At 34.0% G+C, this 24,591-nt stretch overlaps 3 protein-coding genes across 5 annotated transcripts; 1 reads left to right on the plus strand and 2 right to left on the minus strand.

Annotated features, from left to right (window-relative positions):
• The first annotated feature begins 2,248 nt into the window (after nt 1-2,248).
• On the plus strand, nt 2,249-2,851 carry LOC140037807 (uncharacterized mitochondrial protein AtMg00310-like). The gene has a single exon (XM_072082939.1). The coding sequence runs from the start codon at nt 2,249-2,251 to the stop codon at nt 2,849-2,851; it is 603 nt and encodes a 200-aa protein (XP_071939040.1).
• Nucleotides 2,852-7,256: 4,405 nt separating this feature from the next.
• On the minus strand, nt 7,257-10,367 carry LOC113733745 (probable aldo-keto reductase 2). The gene is made up of 5 exons (XM_027259932.2): nt 10,046-10,367; nt 9,286-9,489; nt 8,638-8,810; nt 8,430-8,532; nt 7,257-7,783 (listed from the first exon to the last, which is right to left on the minus strand). The coding sequence occupies exons 1-5, from the start codon at nt 10,259-10,261 to the stop codon at nt 7,439-7,441; spliced, it is 1,041 nt and encodes a 346-aa protein (XP_027115733.1). The 5' UTR covers nt 10,262-10,367; the 3' UTR covers nt 7,257-7,438.
• A 10,853-nt stretch (nt 10,368-21,220) lies between these two features.
• On the minus strand, nt 21,221-23,893 carry LOC113734644 (DNA-directed RNA polymerases II and IV subunit 5A-like). 3 transcript variants are annotated; one of them, XM_027261259.2, is made up of 5 exons: nt 23,758-23,893; nt 23,324-23,529; nt 22,726-22,905; nt 22,161-22,274; nt 21,221-21,509 (listed from the first exon to the last, which is right to left on the minus strand). In XM_027261259.2, the coding sequence occupies exons 2-5, from the start codon at nt 23,522-23,524 to the stop codon at nt 21,384-21,386; spliced, it is 621 nt and encodes a 206-aa protein (XP_027117060.1). In that variant the 5' UTR covers nt 23,525-23,529; nt 23,758-23,893; the 3' UTR covers nt 21,221-21,383. The 3 variants fall into 3 exon arrangements, with proteins under 3 accessions (XP_027117060.1, XP_027117059.1, XP_027117061.1); XM_027261258.2 differs by having other exon boundaries at nt 23,324-23,537; XM_027261260.2 differs by having other exon boundaries at nt 23,324-23,560; nt 23,758-23,892.
• Nucleotides 23,894-24,591: the final 698 nt, after the last annotated feature.

Consider the following 24,591-nt stretch of genomic DNA (forward strand, 5'->3'; position numbering starts at 1 on the left):
AAAAGAAAAAGAATAAAAATAAGGACTGATAAGTATCAAGGGAAAGGTAAAACAAACCGTGATTTCGGTAGGAACCCTTTAATTAATTTAATGAACACAATAACACTTGAAACTAACTTTACAGTTTTGCAAACTTACTCCTCAAAATAAATAGTACTGAAAACAATAATTCAGTATAATCCAAACTAGACTTAGCTGTTGTTTACTTGCACAGGCTTCAAATGAGGAAATAGATCTCCTTTTTTGGTTTTCTTCTTTTTGGGTTTTTATTTTGGGGGGGGGGGGTTTGGGAGATCATTTCGCAGTAATGCAAATTTATCTAACTCTGATTCTTGGAGAAACTCCCAATATTATGATGAAATTCAACATTGTTCTACAAATGGGTGTTTTTGGTTGTATGTTGTGTAGAAGAGGGTCCTAATGAATTTGCGGAATGCGAATACAATAGAGCTTGCATTTGGTAAATACGAGGTCTAAAAAAGTTGGACTTTGATCAAAGTCCCATTCAACGAGATCTCGCATCATTTTGTACAATGTTTTTACATTTCATCATAATTTTGGGAACTGCTCCTGATTCTAGAGCTGCAAACAGGGAATCATGGATTACATAAATGATAGTCCAACTTGCACAAATTGCTCTGATTGATTATTACTAAAACTCGAACTAAATTAATTAATCCAAAAGAGATTGATAGAGAAATAGAAGACTACGAAAACAAACCGTGATTTCAATAGGAATCTTTATGTCAATCCGATGCACATAATAGAGATCAATATAATCAACATCTAGCCTCTTCAAACTGGCCTCACAAGCTTCCCTCACCTAGTCTGGATCGCCACATATTGTACGTTCTCCACTTTCCAAAATTCTTGAGGCAAACTTCGAAGCAATTTGAACTTTCTCCCTTTGCACCCACCTCAATGCCTACATCCACAACATTCAAATTAATTTATCAAAAAGCAGAATACCATTCCACAAAAATTCCAAAAAAGATAAGACAGAAACCCAGGCAACCAAAAAAAAAAAAAAAAAACCCAGAAACAGTATAAAAATCTTAACAAAAAAAATCCATCAATAACTCCCAAAAAAAAAGACCAAAAATTGCATTAAGCCATCATTATACTTTCTTGAACCAAAACAAAAGAAAAGAAAGGGTTCTGGCCATTGTGGCTTATAAGGCTTTGATTCACCTTTCCAATGAGGATTTCATTAGTATGGGGGCCACAGACATCAGGTGTCCGGATGAGTGATGCCACTATTGATGGCATAGTGTATCAGCTTGATCCAGACTAAATCAGAATTTGATACAACCTGTTGAGGAAAAAGAGGTTAGAGCAGCTGTGTTCTCCATGCACCCAAATAAAGCACCTGACCTGATGGTATGACACCCTTATTTTTTCAAAGATATTGGCATGCTATTAAAGCTGATGTGGTGTCTGCTATTCACAGCTTTTTGAGTAATTGCCATCTTTCGAAGAGCATAAATGAGACCAGTATAACCCTCACTCCTAAGGTAGAAAATCCAATATCTTTGTCCAACTATAGACCAATCAGTCTTTGTAATGTGCTCTATAGAATCATAGCAAAAATTCTAGCCAATAAATTGAAAAAAGTTATCTGTCTTATGCATTAGCTATTCTAAGTCTGCCTTCGTACCTGGAAGACAGATTGTGGATAATATCATTTTGGCCCATGAAATCATGCATTTTTTAAAAAGCAAAAGGAAGGGTAATACTGCTTTTATGACCCTAAAGCTTGACATGTCAAAGGCTTATGACATACTGAAATGGAAATTTATGGGTAGAATGATGTTAAAAATGGGTTTTTGTCCTATTTTTGTAAGACGGATTATGAGCTGCATGACATCAGTGACCTATTCGTTCAACTTTAATGGGGAGAGGATGGGGTATGTGCAACCTAGTCGAGGTATTAGACAGGGGGACCCTTTATCCCCCTACCTCTTTTTGTTCTGCTCTGAAGGATTATCAAATCTCATGGAAAAGACAATTGCAAATAGGCAGATCACAGGTCTCAAAGTGAGCAAGAATGGACCTGTTCTATCCCGTTTATTCTTTGCAGATGATTCCTTATTTTGCTGTAAAGCGTACCCATAGGAAGCTAGAGCCATGCGAGGAATTCTTGCAAAGTATGAGCTAGCCTCAGGACAGTGTATCAACTATGAGAAGTCTGCTGCTTTTTTTTAGCAAAAATTGCAGCAGACAACAAAGAAGGCAGACCTGTGAGTAGATGAACAACATCAAAGAGGCAAACAGTGGCAAATACTTGGAACTCCCCTTAGTGATAATAGGATCAAAAAAGCAAGTCTTCGCCTACATTGTTGATAAAGCAAGATCCAAAATGCAAGGATGGAAGCACAATTTACTCAGCTATGCCGGGAAAGAGGTACTTCTCAAGTCGGTCATTATGGCATTACCCACTTACACAATGTCATGTTGCAGGTTACCTAAAGGATTGTGTGCAAAAATATGTGGCCACATGGCAAAATTCTGGAGAGGCCAAAATGAAGAGGAAAGGAAGGTGCAATGGATAAGATGGGAGAAAATCACACAGGTGAAAGGAAATGGAGGCCTGGGATTCAGGGAATTGGAGCATTTTATTAGTGCTTTATTAGCAAAACAACTATGGAGACACTTACTGCAGCTAGAATTAATAGTGAGTAAGGTGCTAGGAGCGAAGTACAAACTATCGCAAACAGGCTGGGAAGGAGAAGCTCCAAGGAATGCATCTTGGGTATGGAGAAGTATTTGCAGTTCTTGCTCGGTGCTGCAAAAAGGAATGTGGAAGGGAGTGGGAGATGGGACTACTATAAACATATGGAGGGACAAATGACTCATGTGGTCATCAACTAGGAAAATAGCAATGCAGAAACCTCTAGGTTGTAGTCTACAAACAGTGGCAGATTTGATAAAAAGAGAAAATGGAATAAGGAACTAATTGAGGAGACTTTCTCAGAGGAGGAAGTTTCACAAATCTTACAGATGCCCCTAAGTTTGTTTCCCATGAGGGATATGGTCTACTAGAAATACTCAAAATCAGGAACATATACAATGAAATCTGGATATGCAGTGGAAAAAAAGGAGGTAAGCTAGAGGAGAAAGGAGGATCAAGGCGAGGGAGAAACTAGCTATGCATAGCATAAGGAAAAAATGTGGAAGAGCTTGTGGGGGTTAAAGATGAAGCCAAAGATCAAACATTTCATATGGAGATGCCTACACAATAGGATTCCTGTGAATGAGCTGATACACAAAAGAACAGGAAAAGGCTCTCTATTAAACAAATGTTGTGGTGAAGGGGAGGAAATAGTGGAACACATGATCTTTTTTTTGCAGCAATGCTGAACCTATATGGAAATTGGCCCCAATACAATGGGATGGAGTATCAAACTTCTGGAGGTGGTAGGAAGGTATATTAAAGGCAAGGAAAAGACCAAAAGGAGAGGACCACATCACATTAACAGCAAACATCATCTGGCAAATCTGGAAAGCAAGATATGCTCGACAGTATGAAGGGAAGTATGGAGATCATATGTCCATCTTGGATAATGCAAAGAATGAATGGCTGGAATTTCAAGAGGAATAGCTGGACAATGATGAAAAGCACAAGATAGGAGAGAGTCACCAAAATGCAAAGCCACCAATGGAGGCCACTAGACGCAGGCGTAGTGAAGATCAACACTGATGCAGCTGTCTCTACTAAATTAGCAGGAGCAGATTTAGGGATGATAGCGAGAGACAGCTATGGAAACCTTGTTGAAGCAAGAGGTATCAGAAAGTCTAGCAGCTGTGGAGTTGAAATAGAAGAGGCAGATGCAATCCGATAGGGACTGCCATTGAAAAAATCCACAAGGGAGGCATGGAGGAATCACCAATAGCCACCATAATGGAAGATATAAGAAATTGAGTGACATGTTCCAGTACTGTACTTTTTCTTTTGTTTATAGAGATGGAAATACATGTGCTCATAAAATGGCACAATTTGCAACTAGACTTGTTTCCAATATAATGTGGAAACAATATTAAAAGTTTCCCTCTGTGGCTCAAAGAGAGTATACAGGAGGATAATAAGACCAATGTCCACTTTCGTAAATGAGATCTTGTATTATCAAGTGTATATATATATATATATATATATATATATATATATATAAAGAGAATACCGTTTGGAAAAAAAAAAGTGTATCAGCTTGATCATATCTGCCTCAGGCTTTGGAGGGCCATAGCCAAAAGACATTCCCATGCAGCCTAAGCCTTGCACTGATACCTTTAGGCATTGTGATCCCAGCTTGATTCTCCTCACTCCTCCTGCCATTTTTGAAGCTTTGTTAGTAATTTCTTCCAAAACATTGCTGGCTTCTCTCCTCTTCGAGTTGAGTATTGAAAGTAGGGAGAGTTAACATGAGAGAATTGGATGGTATGATGGCGTAGTTGGTGAGCTCATCACTTTCTGCCCATCCTGGAAGATGGCATATTACTAGCGGAGTAATTACAGATAATATATATAAATATGCAAGTGGTTAGGATGTGCACTATAATATATCAGCGGAAAGTATCTTCCGCACAGACCACAACGAATCCTTCACTGGAGGGAATACAAAGGGTTAATTTCAGAAACCTCAAAAACCTTTGAGGTTGATCCTAATGTCACCACCTATCATGTTTAAAGTTTTAAAAATACATTTACATCACCTATTAATGTGATATGACTAGATCTTCCAATCAGAAGTGTTGAAATGACAATATATTACTCTCAATATTTTCCTACTTTTTTAAGTAGCAAAGGTTGGGAAAACGAAAAAAAATCCTACAAGCTAAAAACACCTAACAACAAATAACAAGAATGCCATTCAAAATATATTTCTCCCTCTTTGTTACAAAAATTTTTGCTTTTAATACTCATCTTTGTTATAATCGATCTCCTAAAATTTTCTCTCCAAATTCCCTTTTTGCAGTAAAATTTTTGTATATATTTGCTATAAAATCTTTGCTCTTAATTTCCTCATTGTTCCAACAAATCTCTTGAAGTTTTTACCTTTTTATAATGTTGAAGTAGTTTCAGAAGTTATCCTTGTCTTACAAATTCTTACATTTTTAATTTAATATTCGATCTTGTTTTTTTTTCATATTTCAAAATTCATAAATAAAATTGTACAAGGGTAAAAGTGAAAAATAATATATAATATCTCCTTTGATGCATTATTTATTATAGCTTTTACACATTAGGGGTGATAGTTACATAAATTGTCATTCAAGGGGAGTTACGTGAGATTTCTAAAACTTCAAAAGTACAAGGTGATATTAGGATAAAAACTCAAGAGCACTAGAAATCTCTTCCTCGCACAGGGTTGCCGCATCTCTGAAATGCAATGACCATGAAACAACTCCATTTGAATTAGCCATTTTTGGGGGGTATTTTTGAAAAATTTTACTGTAGCAGTGTATATGAAAAATTTTTATTATAATTTTTTTTGAAATATTTGAAATATTGTATGGTTTGTTTGGATAGAGAATTATTAGCCAAAATTTATTTGCTTACATCATCATTACAATTTCCAACGCACCTTTTTATCTTCCCAATTACCTTTTTATCTCACATACATCACATCACAAAAAGTGCTACAGTAAAAATATTTCAAATAATTTACAATCCAAACAGAGTTTTTTGAATTATTGTGTATTATTGTAGTATTGTATTTGAAAAACTTGTTTTTGAAAAAATAACCAATCCAAACGGAGTTTTCATTTTTTTGTCATGTGTCATAACATTGTGAAAAAATTTTTTTTACTGGGAAAAAGTTTTTTTTTAATTTCATACCTTCACCAATTTTTTAAAATTTCTGCAGTCACCGTATCCAAATAAGTTTTTTTTTTTGTAGAACTTAACTGTTGATCGGTTAGCAAGCAACGACTAGTAACAACATTTAGGTTTTAAAATTGAAATTTGTTTTATCCTAGCCGTTGATAGATCATCGATCAACGGTTAGTAACATGGATTAGGTTCTATTTTAAAGGCACAACTGTAATTTCTTTATCCTAACCATTGATTGATCATTGATCAACTGCTAGTAATGAGGTTTATATTCTGTTTTAAAACATAATTTTTATTTTAAATTTAAATTTGTTAGATTAGTTCACAACTTTTTTTTTTTTCGAATTTTGTTCGCTTTTACGTGTAATTTGTAAGGTCACTTGCTAATGGGGACTTCATATCAACTCCATATCTATAAACACAAATAGGATCATGTTATAGATATGGATTAATGAATTATATTTATTTTCAATATTTATGGATATTAATGTCCAATTACAACTGTCTAATATAAATAAAGGAAAAGTATTATAATATTTCAAATCGGGACATTTAAATGTATAAAATTAATGTAATAAAAGTTATATAAATGTCAATGTATAAAAATTTACATACAGATTGTCCACTATGTAGACAAATGGTCAAACATGTAGGCTGATTTTCTGAGAGGTATGAAAAGACATTACACGCTCGAATAAATTATTCTTTGATAATCTTATTTTACACAATGATATTATTATATTTTTTAGTTAAAAAATATTATAGTGTCTAGGCAACAGTGGTACAATTGTAGATGTAATTATAGAAATTATAAAGTTATTTTTACTAAATAAATTCTATATGTTTTTACGATAATTTGTGATACTCAAGTATTTTTAAAAGAAAATATCAATATATTTAAAAATAAAAAAGAATTAGTAATAAGGACAAACAAGGAAAAAGGAAAGTCAAAATGTTTTTATATAAGTACTATTTTTAATTTTTTGTAATAAGAAATTATTGCCACAATGTAATAAGAATTAGAACCATAATCCAATACTGTTTCACTCTTGGAAAGGAAGCTTCAATCATAATTTTACTCATCAATACAATCGCCCGAGCTGGTTCGTTAATTATTTGTTTTTCACACCTTAGAGTAATTGAACTTTGAGTCGCCGCGTCCAAACCGGATGCGGCGAAAAAAACTTTTTTGGCAGTCTCCACACGACATAATAATAAAAAAAAAAAAATCCACACATGACAAACAAATGAAAGAGAAAATAATATTTCAAGGTCGCTGCATTTCAGACATGTGGCGACCAAAGACAATTAATATTGGTAGAAATTTGCCCTAAGTTGGGTCCTAAAAGAAATAGCTGCATAAAACATTTCTCAACACATTGCTAACAAATTTTTGCAAAATGATAATCAGTTATTGGATAATCGATGATAATACTTAACCAAAGACAATAGATTTATTAAAGTTCATGTATCATTGTTCGACAATCGAACATTATTCTGCAAGCGTGAACTACATGGAATGAACTTCCAAGAAAAGCCAAAAACATTGGACTTAGGTTTTTTGGTAGGAATCGGAATCAGGTGCCTGGTGCCAGTAGCCAATGCACCTTCCTATGTAGCTTTCCAAGATGACAAGGGCGGAGTATTAGCAAACCTCCAAGTCCTTGCCAATTGATCAGCTGAGTATCTCTCACCCTTTGATGCATCAGCAGAAGCAATGGATTCAAGCTCAGCCGTTTCTTCTGGTGTCAACTTCACAGAAACGGCCTTGATGTTACTCTCCAGGTTCTCAATCTTGGTGGTGCCAGGAATAGGGCAGACGTAGTCCCCTTGATGATGAACCCATGCTAAGGCCAGTTGGGATGTGGTGCAACCCTTTCTTGTGGCCAATTCACCAACGCGCTCGAGCAGCTTCATGTTGTGCTCAAGATTCTCCCCTTGAAACTTAGGGACAGTCTGCAAAAGGTAGCATATTGTTTGTTGTCAGCATTCAAATTGTGTCTATGTAGTTCTGCTTCCTAAAAACCTAGATATCTCAATCAGTGCAAATACAAAGTAAAGGCGAGGAAAGAGTGCAAGAAGTTTGTACTTAATTTGGTGATGGGAACAACACAGTGCAATAAAAATATCTGAGTCAGTGGCGTTTTTGCCTATGAAGTGGGGCGAGATAGCATAATGCATGTTAATGCAGGCAAGACAGAACAGTCAATCAGGAATGAGATACAGGGCATCACTGCAGAACACAAAGGAAATCTGGAAATGGAAAAGAAGCGAAGTAGAATGTTGCCAGGAGCCTAACGCAACCTAACAAGATAACCGGAAGGATATTCTCACGTACCAACCAGAATCTAATTCTGGAGTCATCCATTTTTAACAACACCTGTCTCTGTATTAGTTCTGAAACAGACACTTCAGAGCAAGTTCAACTTACACGGTTATTGCAGAAGCAAACACCAAAGCCAAAAGTAATCAAGAGAAGTGAAGTGCATTATCTAGAACACAAGGAAGCCACAAATTCTAGGAATCAATATCTTATACATGGACCAGAGGGATGAATAAGCAACAGACTCAGATGATCAGTTGTAAGCACATGACAACATACCTTGCGGAAGTCATTGCTAGACAAGTTCTCCATAAGCTTTGCACCACCTCCGAAGAATCCTCTGCCCAGAGGACTGAATGGTACAATTCCTATGCCAAGTTCCCTGCATGAGTCATAAACATCATGAAGAAGTGCGCTGAGGGGGTTAAAAGAAGTTTCGCTACAGAGAAGAAAGTTCCCTGGAGCATGTCTTGTCGATGACTCTCACCTGCATGTGGGAATAACTTCTTCCTCAGCATCTCTTGTCCACAAGGACCACTCTAGTTGCACAGCTGATATGGGGTGAACGGCATGCGCCCTCCTGATTGTTTCTGGTGAGGCCTCAGACAGACCTATGTATCTCACTTTACCCTCTTCAACCAGTTTCTTCAGAGCTCCAATCTACATGTTGCATAATGTAGAAGGATTTTAAGAAGAAAAGTCTGTCTGCCTTACATATCTACATATATCAGTTGCAGTCACAGATAGCAAAACACACACAAACAAAAAGCTTGGGAGGGTCCATCCATTAACTTTTGTTGAATACATCTACCTACCAATCCACTACAGAAAGGCCAATTAAGCTACAACACGCACGAGTGCGAAAAGGGGTTTAAGCTGAGTTACAGGAAGACTCGTTCCTCAATACAAACACTGATATCAAGAATTTAACATATTCTAAACTAGAATGAGCTGTTGTTTACTTGCACAAAAAACAAATAATGGAATTAGACTAGGGACAGACAGGGAATTTATAGAGTACTTCAGTGATGATTTGCATTCTGCTATTCAGAAACATATTGCTCTTGTGAGTCAAAACCTGGGCCCAATAATTCCAGAGGAGATTAATGAACATTGAAGAGAAGGAAAAACCAACCGTGATTTCAATAGGAACCCTTGTATCAATCCGGTGAACAAAGTAGAGATCAATATAATCAACTCCCAAACGCTTCAAACTACTCTCACAGGCCTCTCTCACATACTCTGGATCACCACAAACTTCCGTTCCGCCACCTTCCAGTGGTTTCACCCCAAATTTAGTAGCAAGTTGGACTTTCTCCCTTGGCAACCCCTTCAACCCCTACATCCACAAAAAATTCAAAGTCAAATTCTTAAAAAATAATAATAATAAAAATCTAACTAAAAGAATTCCAAAAAATTAAAAAATACAAAATTCCCGCTACTACCTAAGGTGAGTTGGTAAAGGTATTAAGCTGAAAAAATTGTGGGAACAAGATAAGAATATCAATAAACAAAAACCCATCAACAAAACAAAAACGGAGAGAGGGAAAATTACTTTTGTGGGGAAGCAGTAAAAATGGCATTATTCACAACCATTAACTAGGCAGCCAAGTTTTAAAAAACAATACAAAAATCTTGAGAGACAAAATCCATCCCTTAAAAATTGCACAAAACAAAGGGGAGTTGCAGTTGTACCGAAATCAGTATATTTGTCATCTACACAAAGAGCATAAATAAAGTTCTACACATTTTACAGTATTTACCATCCAAAAATTTCAACAATACATTCTTGATCTTCAACTCCAACTTCCAATATATTTCTTCTTCTTTCCATACAAACCCCTTGAACTACAAAAAAAAAAAAAAAAAAAAAAAAGGAGAAGTGGGAATTGTACCTTTCCAACGAGAATTTCATTAGTATATGGACCATAGATGATAGAGGTGTCAAAATGAGTGATGCCTTTATTGAAAGCATGGTGGATGAGCTTGATCATATCTGCCTCAGGCTTTGGAGGACCATAGCCATGAGTCATTCCCATGCAACCTAGGCCTTGGACTGACACGTCCAGGCCCTGTGACCCCAGCTTGATTCTCCTCACTTCCGACGCCATTTTCGAATCGAACTTTCCCAAAGGTTGCTGATTTCTTCCAGAATCAGGATTTGAGTGAAAGAGAGGAGACGGTCGAGAGAGTTATATAGAGAGTGGAATGGGATATGACTGTGTTTCTTTTGACCCAGAAGTAATATGATGATGTATTCGGTGAGCTCATCAGCTCCCGGCATCCCGGCGGGCGGTGGTTATTTCATTTCAGCGGCTTCTCAGCCCATTCCACGTTACCGACTACATTTGCAAAAAGTCTACATTTGCATTGAAAAAGTCTGAGTTTCACAGAATTGAAAAAGACTACATTTGCATTGGAATGGGACACTGGGCAGCTTCCATTAAAATTTCGGACTCATTACGACAGAATTCGCACTTGTCCACGAATAAAAATGCAACAGAATGCAACTGTACATTAAAATAAATAGTATAACGAAATACAAGAATCGTACGCAACTCAATCCATCTAGCACATCGCAACAGCTGCTCCAATGTTTTATGAATAAAAGGTAGCTCCAAGCCTCTTTGAATTTAGAAACTTAAGATGTAAATCTGGTTCGTGATTTTGAGTTTTTCAAAATCTGTTTACACATTTTTTTCAAAAACATTTTTAGTAGGTGAAGGAAGATTTAAGATGCTGAAAGGGAGCAGGGGATTTGAACTTTGGTTTGTGGGAATTGTTATTTTTTTTTTGAAGTTTTTATAAATAAATAAATATATATATATTGCAATAATTTGATATATTTAATATAGAAAGATAATTAAAAATATATTCAGAGAAAAATGAAATTCTTTTTTAAAAAAATAACAATCCAAACAAGTCTTTCAAGAATTTCAGCTTTAATCACTAGATCAACGGCTTCTCGAGTGACTGAGGCTTCCTCACCCTGTTTAGACATTTTGGGAGCGTGGAAGTTAAAATCCCCTAATACTACCAGTACATTGCCACTTTCCTCACATTTGTTTAAATAAACAATTTTTTGGCTTTAAGTGTTTTTTTGGTTCTGTTTGTAGAAACTTGATATGAAAATTCAACTTTCACATGTCTTGTTTTTGAAGAGTTTCCAGCAGATAGAAGGTTTTTTCTTCCACTCTGAATTCTAAAAAATGGGGCCAATTATTTATGTGTGTGCAAGCTTTAACTTTTTATGCAAAAGCTTATACCAATTAGGGATAGTGATATTTTATAGTTTTATACTGGGCTCACTTGTTCTTTTTTGTGTGTTTATTCTATGTCCTTGCACAGAAGAGAAATTTTTTTTAAAGAGTAATATACATGTGATCCAGATGAGGGAATACAATGAGATATAATACAGAAGAGAAAAACTAATGTACGTGAGATATAATACAATATGATTTCAATCACATTCTTGCTTAGTTGGTGATATATACAAAAATTTTCAACCATAATTGAATAAACTTTGCCAATGGACACGAATCGATGGACCAGGGGCAGGAACTGCAACCGTTCCTGGCAATTATGTGCATTTTACACAGCATAATTTTATTTGTACATGGCATAATTTTATTTGCACAATGTGTAACTTTAGAACAAATTTTTGTGGGTTCCACACACATTGTTAAAAACGAGATACAAAAAGTGATATGGACCGTATAATTTTTTTTGATCAAATCTTGACCATGAACAGCTCAGAAACGATCCACCTGATGACCGTCATGCCCCGTATTCCGAATCGATTATGCTTCCACGTAATTCTAGTCATCCCTTGACATGACAGCAATTAGTATTCCTACTTTCTTGAAGCTTTTTACTCTCACTGCATATGTTACACCCAATTTTTCAAACACTTAATGCTTTTAGTAAATACAAGGATTGTGTTTGACTAGCAGATTATTTGGAATAATTTTTTTCAAAAAAATAATATAATAATTTTTAATATGATATATATGAAATAAAAAATAATTAATAATATAAACAAATAAAATTTGACGATTGGATAATGAATACAAATTGTTCTACCATAATGAAGACAAGGGTTTGCAGTCAATTAAACAGAACTGGTCCAAGAGAATTTAAATGGATAATGCTTCTTCTGCATAACTCTATTCTGTATCTTCCCCTGATTTGACAGCACCTAGCTTCTTGTTTTGTTTATTTTTTTTTTAAACTCTAATCCACACCAAACTAGATACGTTACACCACATTAATAAGACAGTGCGACCCGCCATCCTATTGCTAGATTTTGTTTTGATACATGAGTGTTCTCTAGGTCAAAGCCCTTTGTTAACAAATTTAGCAATTATAATTTTGGAATCTCGAAACAATTGTTTATAATTGTATCACGTGTATGGAGTCCATAATTCATGCCCCACGCATAAGATAAAGGTACGAAATGCTAGGAATGGGAAAAACTATGGGTTTAGTTCACTGGTCAATAAAAAGGGAAAAAGTTTCTCTTTAAGATGTAGATGAGAGGTTTGAATTCTATTTATAGTGAAATTTTTTTTTAAAAATGTCAAAATATTCTTTTAATTTAGTTAGATTTTTATATCGCTAATCTTTTATACAGTCTCTTTAAACTCCCATTCCACGTAGAATGAGAGCGTCTTTACTCTGTGATATGAAACTCAAGAATTGCTAAGATTAACTTCCCCCCTAAGAAGATGAAGTAGTTTTTGACATAATGATATAATAATTGAACTAGCGGGGAGATTGACTCGATTATTATCAAATTGATTCTACTTATTCATATTGCATGGAAAAAATAAAAAGTTGAGATATTCTTCCTTCCCCACTACCTTTTTGAGGATAGGTTATGAACTAAAGTTTTGAGCCAGTATACCGTAATTAATTAGGGTAAAAAATAAAAAGTTCCCTTGTAATAAGTTTAATACACAGAAAAGCTCCATGTGATTTTAAAATATATAACACGACACCTCATACTTTGAATTAAATTGTAAAGGTGACGGAATCCGTTAAACTTAACGGAAATGACTTATTGGAACCTAAAAAAAATTTTATACCTAATTTTTAATAAATATACCTATTCTACCCCGTAACCCTCAATTATCTCTATTTAGAGAATAAAACAAATGATTTTTTTTGAACTGTCTTTTATTTAATTATATCAAGATATTTTGGTCATTTCATTTATTTTTTGTTAAGTTAACGGATTCTGTCACCTTTACAATTTAATTCAAAGTATGAGGTGTCGTGTTGTACATTTTGAAACCATGGGGTTTTTTTGTGTGAGCCCTTTAATTTCTCTCTGATATCTTTCATGACGATAGGATATCAAAAAAGAGTTATTTTGTGGTACTAGAAACACAAGAATAAGAATATGTATGTGATCTGAGGACCATAACCCTTTTTTATAGATAACATTCTTGTAACCTTTTGTATTTCTATTTCAACCCATCATAAAATATTGCCCTTAAGTTCTTATACATTAAAGGCACATATCCTATACATACATTAAATCTCAAATTGTAATTGATCACTTTAATTAGATTTAATTTTATTTGATAGTCTATAACACATCTCCATTTGGATTAATTGTTTTTAGGGATGTTTTTGAAAAATTTTGTTGTAGCAGAGTTTTTACAGTATATTTTGAGATATTTTTAGAAAAAATTTTGGGATATTTAAGAGTAGAAGAGTTTCTAGAATATATTTTGAGATATTTTTTAAAATTTTAAAAAAATTTAAACTAATTTATAGAGTACCTTTAGAATACTTTTTACAAATTTTTATTATATTTGAAAAACTAATTTTTGAAAAACACTTCCATTAATTATTCACATATGAGTCCAACGTTCGATTAAATATCCAACAATAAATCAATAGAGAAAATAGAATAGGTTGAATGGCGATGGCACTAACGCTAATCGAAGAAGGGAACAGGCCATTGTTGCTTCATCAACCAGAAAGTCCAAATGTTAAATCCATGTTATAGTCTCTGGAAGAAAATAGAACTGGTTAGACAAGGAACTGCCCGCGGCCACGGCTTGTGGAGCTATATTCGAACTTGCACTAGTGGGCATCTGATTCCCCATCCCACCTTTCCCTTCCTCACTACTAATCCAATCTCTTCAACACCTTTACACCTTTAGACTTCACCATTAACCACAATGTCGACAAATCTTACGAAGATAACACATAGAGGGGCAAAAAACAAAAAACAAAAAAAAAAAAGGCAAACCCACCTGGATTTGCCTCAATTTTGATTAAAATTCGCAACAAAGCAAAACAAATTTGGTATAAGCAATGATTTAGCTATCAGATGATAAGGGATTTGGCAAACCAATTTCACGACCGTCGTTTTTGAACTCCAATGGCCTTTTACACACCCCCTTCCCACTTGCAAAATTTTTCTGCAGAAATAGCCGTGGAAAGAGTTAAGAAGGAATAGTAGTTTGGGAAAATTGGTGTGTGGAGGGGTTTTTAAGGCGTCATGGCTGACCAAATTTAGAGATTAGCATGAAATACTTTTGGTGGTACTAAAAGAAGGTGTAACAACGACAGTACTGAAAGTTCTCAGATGCTGATGAAGTTTGATGTTGATGTAAACGTCATCTGTCACGTAACGTCTTTAAACGGCCATACTTACTTCAATACCCTTATACTTTGTGTAGATCGGACCTTTAAAAACTCAATATTTTAAATTGTGCCACATAATTTGGATCATTGGTTTTTTAAAATCGAGTCTATCCAAGTTTTGGCCACCTGAATATCTCGACCTTTTGTATGCATGCTCTTGTCAAAGATTATATAATAATTCCTTAAAAAAAAAAGATTATATAACAATTAGGGAAAATGGTTCAAAATGTCGCTTAATTTTACAAAATGACTTTTCTCTTATTTTTAAAAATGTATTTTTATGTCCCTTATAAATTCACATCTGTCAAATTGGATCCCTAAAGTTTTTGACTAGCTTTTGGGCAGGATCCACTATGTATCTTGCACGTGATCATTTTTTAGGGATAAACTATCAAATCACATTTCACATAATCCGATCCATAATCTCTTATATTTCACAAAATGACTCTCCGTTTAGATTAGCTGTTTTTGGGAGTGTTTTTGAAAAATTTTGCTGTAGCAGAGTTTTTAGAGTATATTTTGAAATATTTTTAGAAAATGTTTTGGGATATTTAAAAGTAGAAGAGTTTCTAGAATATATTTTGAGATATTTTTTAAAATTTTAAAAAAATTTAAACTAATTTTTATATTACCTTTCAGAGTACTTTTTAAAAATTTTTATTGTATTTGAAAAACTAGTTTTTGAAAAACACTCCAAAAACAGGGGTTTTTTTTTCATCTCTCACATTTTACAAAATGATTTTTTTTATCTCTTACATTTCACAAAATAAATTTTTTATCTCTCACTAATCATGTGTGTGAATACCTTTTTTTTTATTTTTGAAAACCATGTTTATGTCTATTGATTTCACCTAACAATATGAATAACATGTATTATACATGATCATTTGATTTCATTTAGTATTATCTAGTAAAAAGTCTTGCATTCATTATTAAGTTGGCCAATAAAGCTAGTCCCGGTCAAAATACAATATGAATATGCAAATTAAGGTTCTTCAAATAACCCAATCAACAGTCCTATCTACAATCATTACAAATCCCGTATCTGCTAGCATGTAATGATCAACTAGTTTGCCACCAAAAAATGAGAAAAAGAGAAACTTTCAAAATTTCCTTTTTTTTTTCTTAATTTGCATATTATTATTGTATTTTGACCGGAATAACTTTATTGGCCAATTTGACAATGAAAGCAAGACTTTTACTAGTTAATACCAAATGAAATCAAATGGTCACATATAATACATGCTATTTGTATTGTTAGGTAAAATCAAATAGATACATACATGTGTTTTAGAAAAGAAAATATATTCGCACACATGATTAGTGAGGGATGAAAAATTCATTTTGTAAAATGTGAAGAACTATGGATTGGATTATGTGAAATATGATTTGACAATTTTGCCCATAAAAAATGATCACGTGCAAGGTACACAATAGATTTTGACAAAAAATTAGTCAAAAATCCAGATAAGGACCAAATTTGATTGATATGAGTTTGTAATGGACATAAAATTATACTTTTAAAAATGAGAAATGAAAAAAGCTATTTTATAAAATGTGACAGACGTTTTGAGCAATTTTTCCTAACAATTAATTATAGCCTAATTTCAATTGACATTTTTTGGGGCTTTTGGGTAAAATTTACTATAGCACTTTTTTTAGAATGTGATATATGTGAAATAAAAGGATAACTAAAGATTATGTAGTAGGAATATTTATTGAAAACGTAAAAATTTTTCTCAAAAATTTACAATCTAAACAAGGCTAATTGCTAAACTCTACTGAATTACATGCATTCAAATGAAATGTAATATCAACGCGAAGGGGAACTCAAGAATTATCAAACCTTCCTCGAAAAATCAATAAAAGTTCACAGAAAATGGTAATGGAAGTTCATATGGGATCTACCAAATAAGAAGAAATTTTCAAAAACACTATTGACGATATTCGCCCATGAGATACTATAATAAGAAGAAATTTTCAAAAACACTAATGATAATAAATCGCCCATGATATACTATTCTGCTGGCAAGAGCCAATAACTGCGAAGTAGAGTTCAAATTTGTCATTACATTCATGAACCACTTTTACAAGTGGAATGATGCCTATATAGCCGTGCAGAGTATTGAATCTCCTCAAATTGAAGATGTCATTTGAGAGGCAGAAGATTGACCTAAGCATTGCCTGTGCAAAGAGATAAACTATTAAGATCTTCACGTATGTTTAGCAACCTAACGTGAATATAAATTCAAGACTTAAATCCTTTTCTATTGTGAACATAGTGTTTTTGTAGGATGGTAATTTCTATCGTGACACGATAATATAATTCGAGTATAACCAAAATTAATAGATTTTGACACAATTTGAACTTTAGTAGGTCGTTATTGAGTTAACCTATTAGTGACACGAATATAAATAAGTTGGGTTGGATCAGCTTGCAGGCTGACACGCTAACCCATTAAGTACTTATTTTATAATACTAATTAAACACTACAAAGGTCATTTTGAGTATGTAGTAAAAGCTAATAATGATCAAATGTGGCTTGAAGACTTCCAGTAGAAGTTTTAAAAACTCACAAGTTTATATTATATCATATATGGAACTGTCTGACCATGCCCCTAAAAGGTTGATTAGATTGCATTTTTAAGAAACTTTTTTGGAGAAAAATTGCTTTAGCACTTTTTAAGATGTCATGTATGCGAAATGAAGATGATTAAAAAATATGTAGAAGCAATATTCATAGAAAATGGAGAAAAATTTCAAAAAAAAAAAAAAAGCAATCCAAATAAGGTCGAATTTGTTGCTTACATTATGCTTGGAAAGTTTCATTATCTATTATTTTTTGAATGTTTTGAAAATTTTAAATTTTGTGTTGATTATATATTTCAAAAAATTTATCACGTGTTTCAACAACAACAACATTGAATCGATGACATGATCAAATAGGTTAAAATAAGTAATTAAAATGCTAGACTATTTTTGACATAGGTTAGTAAGATTAAGATGGTAACGTAATGTATCATATAAAAAAAAAAATTTGGTTAAAATAAATAATTAGAATGCTAGACTATTTTTGACGTAGGTTAGTAGGTTAATTTGGCAAAATGACATATCATATCAAAACTATTTTAATCATATAAAGTGCTTAATGGTTTACACGGGTTGGATTAGATCAATCTCTTAATAAACAGGCTCTGATACGACACAACGCGAAAATCTAGTAGATTGAATTAGGATTGAAGTTTTCTAATATGAACACGATAATGACACAATAAGTACATGACACGACCCATTGCTACCCTTAGGTTTTTGTGCCTATTAGCTGCAAATATATTTCATTCGAGCCTTAGTTTCCTGGTCCAAATTCTGTAGAAATGAAATTTGAATTTGAAATAGGTGGATAACTAATAATTGCATGTCATACCATCAAGTAATGTGACAATAAAAAGGTAGTATGACCTAGAATACCCAGCTCACTCCTCTTTTGCCAACAAAATGTAGAATTTTCAAGAAAAAGGCAGTAGGAAAGGTGGTCCATCAAGGATGGTCAGGAATATTTTGTGCTGGAAAGACAATCTTATACAATTTCCAATTGTTTTCTATGCACCATAAGTAACAAGTAACACTCCAAAACTTAAAAGACTAGGTTTGCAGTTTAAGTCACAAATCGTCTCCCTATTAAGCAGCGGAGATGTGCTCCTATCTATCTCCTTGAAATCACAGAGCCACTTGCTCCTAACCATCTCCTTGAAATCACAGAGCCACCCTAACCACGTCGCCAAAACATGCATTGATCATTTTCTGTTCTACATATTAGCCTCCGTTAAACTTGGGACTTCAAAAGGAGACAGGACTTGACACAGAATTAATTGACGTCACACAAAGCCTGTCATTCAACTTAAAATTACAGGCGTACTACTACACAAAGATGTTTAAGTAGAGCATATAGGCCATGTTACCGCTACAGTCAGCTAAATCCTCCTACAACAGCATCAATTTCACCTGTCTGTATTCACTAAACCTCGAATGCTACCTAAATCAGGCAAGTAGCTTTCTCATCTTAATACAATACATAAGTTCAATAATAATGCTTGATTTTAGACCAAAAAAAAAAAAGATAGGATGCAACAGTTGTATTACACTTTTCCTTTCTGACATATTGTACCAAGTATCCTTATGCCTTTTCTACCACTCTTGCTGCTGCCTCAGTTCATTGATGATGCTAAAAAACTTTAGAGGCTATACCTTCAACAAAAGCCTCTTATTCCTAAACCAAGAGAGTACGAAGGGTAAGGCAATCCAACTAAAGTCAAGAACTCACATATCAGATGCCCATCCATGCTAAGGGTTATGTATGCCTACATGTTTTCAGATCTATAAATCTAACACCACAGCTAAATATCTGCACAGGTTACAGAAAACATAGCACATTAGACTGGTCCTAGGACAGGCAATAATCAGTTCACATATCTAGAGGTATGTTCATGAAGACAATCTCCAATTAAATTGTGCAGACACTGTTTGGTTGACTATAGACAGTTTCCACGGATATGTTCCTATAGACTACTCTTCCAAGTCTCAGACACGAAACTAATGATTTTCCATTTATCTTTTATGCACAACCAACAATCATTTCAGTAGCCATCAATACAAGATCCCTTGAGAACATAACTAGTCCGAATAAATACAAAAATATCAGGTGTTCACAAAATAGAGTTAAGGCAGAATCTGTAGGTGGAGAAGATCACATTGATGTGCTTATAGTGGCAGTACCAATATGCCCCTAACCTGATTACATGGCAAGGAAGAGACAGCACAGATGACACAAAACTAAGCACATTAAACTGGTCCCACAACAGCCAATAACCAGTTCATATATCGAGAAGTAGGTTCATGTAGATCATCTCCAATTAAATGGTGCAAACACTGTTTGGTTCAGATATGTTCCTATACAATACTCTTCTTAGACACTAAACTACTGATTTTTATTTTATTTTATTTTATTTATTTGTTTATTTATTTTTGCACTACCAATGATCATTTCTTTAACCATCAATATAACATCCATTAAATAATATAACGACTCTAAATAAACACAACAATATCAGGTGTTAACAAAATGCAATGAAGAGCAAAATCTGTAGGTGAGGAAGATCAGATATATGTGCTCATCGTGGCAGCACCTATATGCCCTTAACCTGATTACATGACAAGGAAGAAACAGCATAACGAGGAAACTAACAGGATCCAACTCAACATACCAGGGCTACAACAAAACATTGAACCACCCAAATAAAAGTAACTACATATCAGGTGAGAAACTATTAACACCAAAATACAAATTGTATACTTGTTACTACATTAAAACCAATGATAATCTGTGTCAAGTGCATCACAAATTACACTACCACCACAACACTTCACAAGCACCACAAAAAATCACAATGCCCCTAATTGAAATGCCAATTTCTAAACATCATACTACATTGCTCATCAAGGATAGCACCCTCCATTTCCTCTATTTTGTTTTCCTTGTGATTTGCCAAAAACCAAACAGGGGCTTAAAGAATACATGAGGCAGTCCTCTTAAATTAGAACACAAGGAAAATATTATTAGCAGGGGGTTTTTTTAACAACTTTATTTTGTTTGTGGGTAAGGTTTTTTATCTAAACCTGTAGAAAAGAAGTATAAGAGTTTAAAATTATGCAAATGTTTGATGGTTCACATGTCATATGTCCAAATATCTTGCAAGAAAAATACAATTTCAGAGATTATCTCATGATCTAGACTACCTGACATTACCTTACCCCCACACACCACAACCCCCCCCCCCCCCCCCAAAAAAAAATAAAAACAGCCCCCAAAAAAGAAGTAAAATTTTCAAGAGAAAGGTTGGCTTTGTATGGATAGCAAATTTTTTCCAAAAAAATTTTCGCTTGCATCATAAACTCATTTCCCAATCCACCTTTTTATATTCCCAACCACCTTTTTATCTCATATACATCACATCACAAAATATGCTACAGCAATTATTCCACAAGATGAATAATACTCTACAGTAATTATTTGGAATAATACTCTATCCATAGTATTCTACAAGATGAATTATTCTGGCATTCATTATTGTTTTCCACCTTCATCTCTTTGAAATGATCCACAATCCAAACTGAGGAATTATTCTAATGAATCCTTTTCCTTTGATTACCACTTCACTTTTGCCAACCAAAAAGATTTAGGGTTTTACTGCCATTTCCTTCGTTTCTTTCCCCAATAATTTGCCAAGACAAACAGGGACTTAAAGCAGAAAAACTTATAGTATGGGATAGTACTTGAAGATTAGAAAACTAGGAAAATATTATCAAAAGAAAACTTCATAAATGCTAATCTATCAAGAACCTTTTACGCTTTTCAAGAAAATCTCCCATGTAGTCCAAAGAATGATTTCAAGTTACAGATCATGAAATGACAAACAAGTTTTTTGATGCTAATTGGGGCTCCACGTTGATATATTTGCCATAAATGCAACTTGAGGTATAAAGGTCATAGAACATATTGGTGAGGATGAAGTTCAAACTACAAATCGGTAAGTGACATATCGCCCTGCTGTCTCACTTGGTCGAATAATTTTCACAACTTGACCACGCTTTAGCCCGTAATATCTGGCAATTGGATCAGTTATCTGAATCCTAGGCAACTGCAACCAAAAGTTTAACAAAGCAAGATTTTGAGAACCAGAATGGAAATCAAAAAGTGTGAAGAGACGGAGATGATAAACAAAACATGCATGATTTCTTGATTTCTTTTTCCAACCAACAATTTGTTAAGATTTCTACTGAGAAAGAGATATAGAGGGAAAATGGACAAGAAAGGCTTAAGAAACTACTACAGTAAAACACAGGAAAATATAAGTTTGGATAGGGTATTATTTGAAATATTATTTGGAATAATTACTGTAGCACTTTTTGTGATGTGATGTATGTGAGATAAAAAACTGTATTGGAAATTGTAATGGTGATGTCAGCAAATATATTTGGCCAAATAATCTACTGTCCAAACATGCTGCACAACATCCTGTCTGTTCCTTCGTTGTAATGCTAATATCTTATAAACCAAGAAATCTTTTTGCCCTCCAAGGGAAAGAAAAATTCAAGTTCCTAAGAGGTCAAGGAACATGGTCTATCAGCTTATGTCAACAGCAGAACTTCAAGCACGCATACATGCAGATGGATCTGTATGACTGCTGAATTTCCACCTATATTAACTATACACCTTACTACTGCTAGAGACAAAAGTAGTGATAAAGAAACACCAATTGCACAAAGACAGAAACCACCAACATTCTAACCTGCGTCTCTTTCACAGTATATCTTTCCAGCAGAGTTTTCTTCTCTTCTGGGGTTAGCAGCTGGTGCTCAGGAACAAGAACATGATTTTTTATGTTGACTAACAACTCTGCTTCCTGTTTTGTGGTAAACATAAGGCAATTATTAAACATCCTTCGCATGAATATGCACATAAATATACTCGAACACACTGCCAGTAAATCAAAGAAACTAATGGAATTGAATACCAAAATAATACATGGTCACATAGCATAAACCAGTCCATTCAAAATATTAAAATCTGAAACCAGACAAGTTATTGTAACATAGAGAGCTGAAAGAGAGAATCCCTATGCTGATTTTTCCAGACAAATTGAGCTGTGAACTTGCATCAGACTTCTGAAATGTATAATGTCCTAGTTGGATAGAATAAATTATGACAAAACAGAGGGTTAATTTGTTTCATTTTCTAGATTAGGAGGAAGCATCATTTTTTAAAGAGTTACACATTACAAAAAATACGGCCAAACAAAAAGATGACATTTGATTTGCAAATTCAACTGTTTCATTGAATGCACAAATTGTTACCTGAAAAACCTCCAAGTGGAACTTTGTAGATATTTCACTGATGCAGGTTCTTGCAAATGGCGTCAAATTCTGCTGGACAACCAAGATTGCTCGAAAAACATTGTCATTCTTCATACGATTTGTGTAAGTCTTCATTGTTTTAACACCAACTTTCGGTTCCTCCGGGAAAAAAACATATATCTGGATCACAACATCCAAACATAAGTGAACAAATAAAAAACAACACATAGGCATAATAAAGCATTTCAAAGTACATGATTTGCACTAACAAAATCACATTACGTCACTTGGTTTGACAGTATGATAGAGATAAGTGGCAAAAATCCACTAAGGTTTATAGAAGGCGTGGGAAGGCAACTACGAGGTGCACCATACAAATGCAAGAATAAACTGAAATTGAACCATAACAATGCAACAATAAACTGGAAGCAAAAAAAAGGAACTTAATTTACTGAATAAACTAACCCCTGACCAAGAAGAACCCTAATTATAGAACATATCAGCCAGCCTCCGGTCAAAAAATACAACAACTATTGAAAATGAAAATTTTCCTTGAATGAACTAAACTAAACCCATTCAAAAAAAAAAAAAAAAAAACCTGATCAGAGCTGTCATTGCGCTTGGATTTGTTAATGACAAGGTCTTCTCTTTTCATATTTTCTCCATATTTTTGTATAAATTCCCTTTTCTCCATCTGTATCTCCTTATCTGTCACAAAATAACCCCTGTCCTGAAGCATTTCCATCACCGTCTTTCTGATTCTGTGCAATCTGGCGACTTCTTCATCCGACAGCGTCATCTTTCCTGTTACTCTTCAATCAATTAACCAAACAACCTAAAAAATTCAGAAAGGAAAACGAACCCAAGAAAAGAAACCCTTTCAAGCATGTATTAAACAATTATCTGAAGAATTAAATTTCGGAAATTCAAGATAATTGTTTGGCAATATTCTTTGGCAAATCTGGAAAAGCAGAAATTGAATGTGTTTGATATTTAGTGGAAGGAGGATCTGAAAAACAACAAGAAACTTACTCGGTCCGGATTTGGTTGATTGAAGAGTGTGTTTGACCTTGAGTGGGAGGAGGCAGGTGCGTGGGAGAGGAATTTGTGATATTGCTGCCTCAGTGCGTCAGGCGCGTAGGGTTATGCGGTAAGGCGTCTGTGGAAATTACAAGAAGCTATACGCCAAAAAGAGGGGGGGGGGGGGGGGTTACAAATTCAATAATTCGTTAGCTGAATTCGTTGAATTCGATTAGCCGAATTCGTCATTTGACTTCATTTCGCAATCGAATTGGTTATAATCGAATTCATTTCGCAATCGAATTCAAATTCGAAAATGGTAACTGAATTCATTTATAAAAAAAAAATAAAAATTGGGGCTCCTAAATGATAAGTGATAACCTCATAACGTGAATTTTTCCAAATTCACCTGAACTGAAGGAAGTGATTGTGTAATTTTTAATTTATAAATTGGGGCTCCTAAATTATAATACATTCATTATGCTCCTCAATGATTTAAAATAATTACTGATTTGATCCCCAAATTTATTCATAATTTAACACATTATTTATGTTCTAATCATTTTGTAGTTTAATTGGCATTTATTGATCACTTATACCTAGAATCCTTAGTCTATGATTTAAGGAACACATGAAAAGTGATTAATTTAAACTAGAATAAACTTTAGACATAAAAAGTGATTAATTTAAACTAGAATAAACTTTAGATTGTACAATGATTAGTGATAATTTATGAATTTATGAATTTATAATGATTAATAATAAGCAATATTAGTCACAAACTTGCAAATTACAATGATAAGTTATAAGTTATATTAGTTACAAACTTATAATTTATTTCAAATC

The sequence above is a fragment of the Coffea arabica genome, chromosome 3c, assembly GCF_036785885.1.
Source record: "Coffea arabica cultivar ET-39 chromosome 3c, Coffea Arabica ET-39 HiFi, whole genome shotgun sequence".
NCBI lineage: Eukaryota > Viridiplantae > Streptophyta > Magnoliopsida > Gentianales > Rubiaceae > Coffea > Coffea arabica.

Bases quoted from the DNA above. Each gene is read 5' to 3' on its own strand.
- LOC140037807 (XM_072082939.1), top strand. From the start codon at position 2,249: ATGAACAACATCAAAGAGGCAAACAGTGGCAAATACTTGGAACTCCCC.
- LOC113733745 (XM_027259932.2), bottom strand. From the start codon at position 10,261: ATGGCGTCGGAAGTGAGGAGAATCAAGCTGGGGTCACAGGGCCTGGAC. The intron at 8,533-8,637 runs GTGAGAGTCATC...TGACTCATGCAG, and splicing joins GAAGTTATTCCCACATGCAG to GGAACTTGGCATAGGAATTG. The intron at 7,784-8,429 runs GTATGTTGTCAT...TACCTTTTGCAG, and splicing joins CTAGCAATGACTTCCGCAAG to ACTGTCCCTAAGTTTCAAGG.
- LOC113734644 (XM_027261259.2), bottom strand. From the start codon at position 23,524: ATGACGCTGTCGGATGAAGAAGTCGCCAGATTGCACAGAATCAGAAAG. The intron at 22,906-23,323 runs GTTTTTTTTTTT...GTTGTGATCCAG, and splicing joins GCAATGACAGCTCTGATCAG to ATATATGTTTTTTTCCCGGA. The intron at 21,510-22,160 runs GTTAGAATGTTG...TTTTGGTTGCAG, and splicing joins ATACTGTGAAAGAGACGCAG to TTGCCTAGGATTCAGATAAC.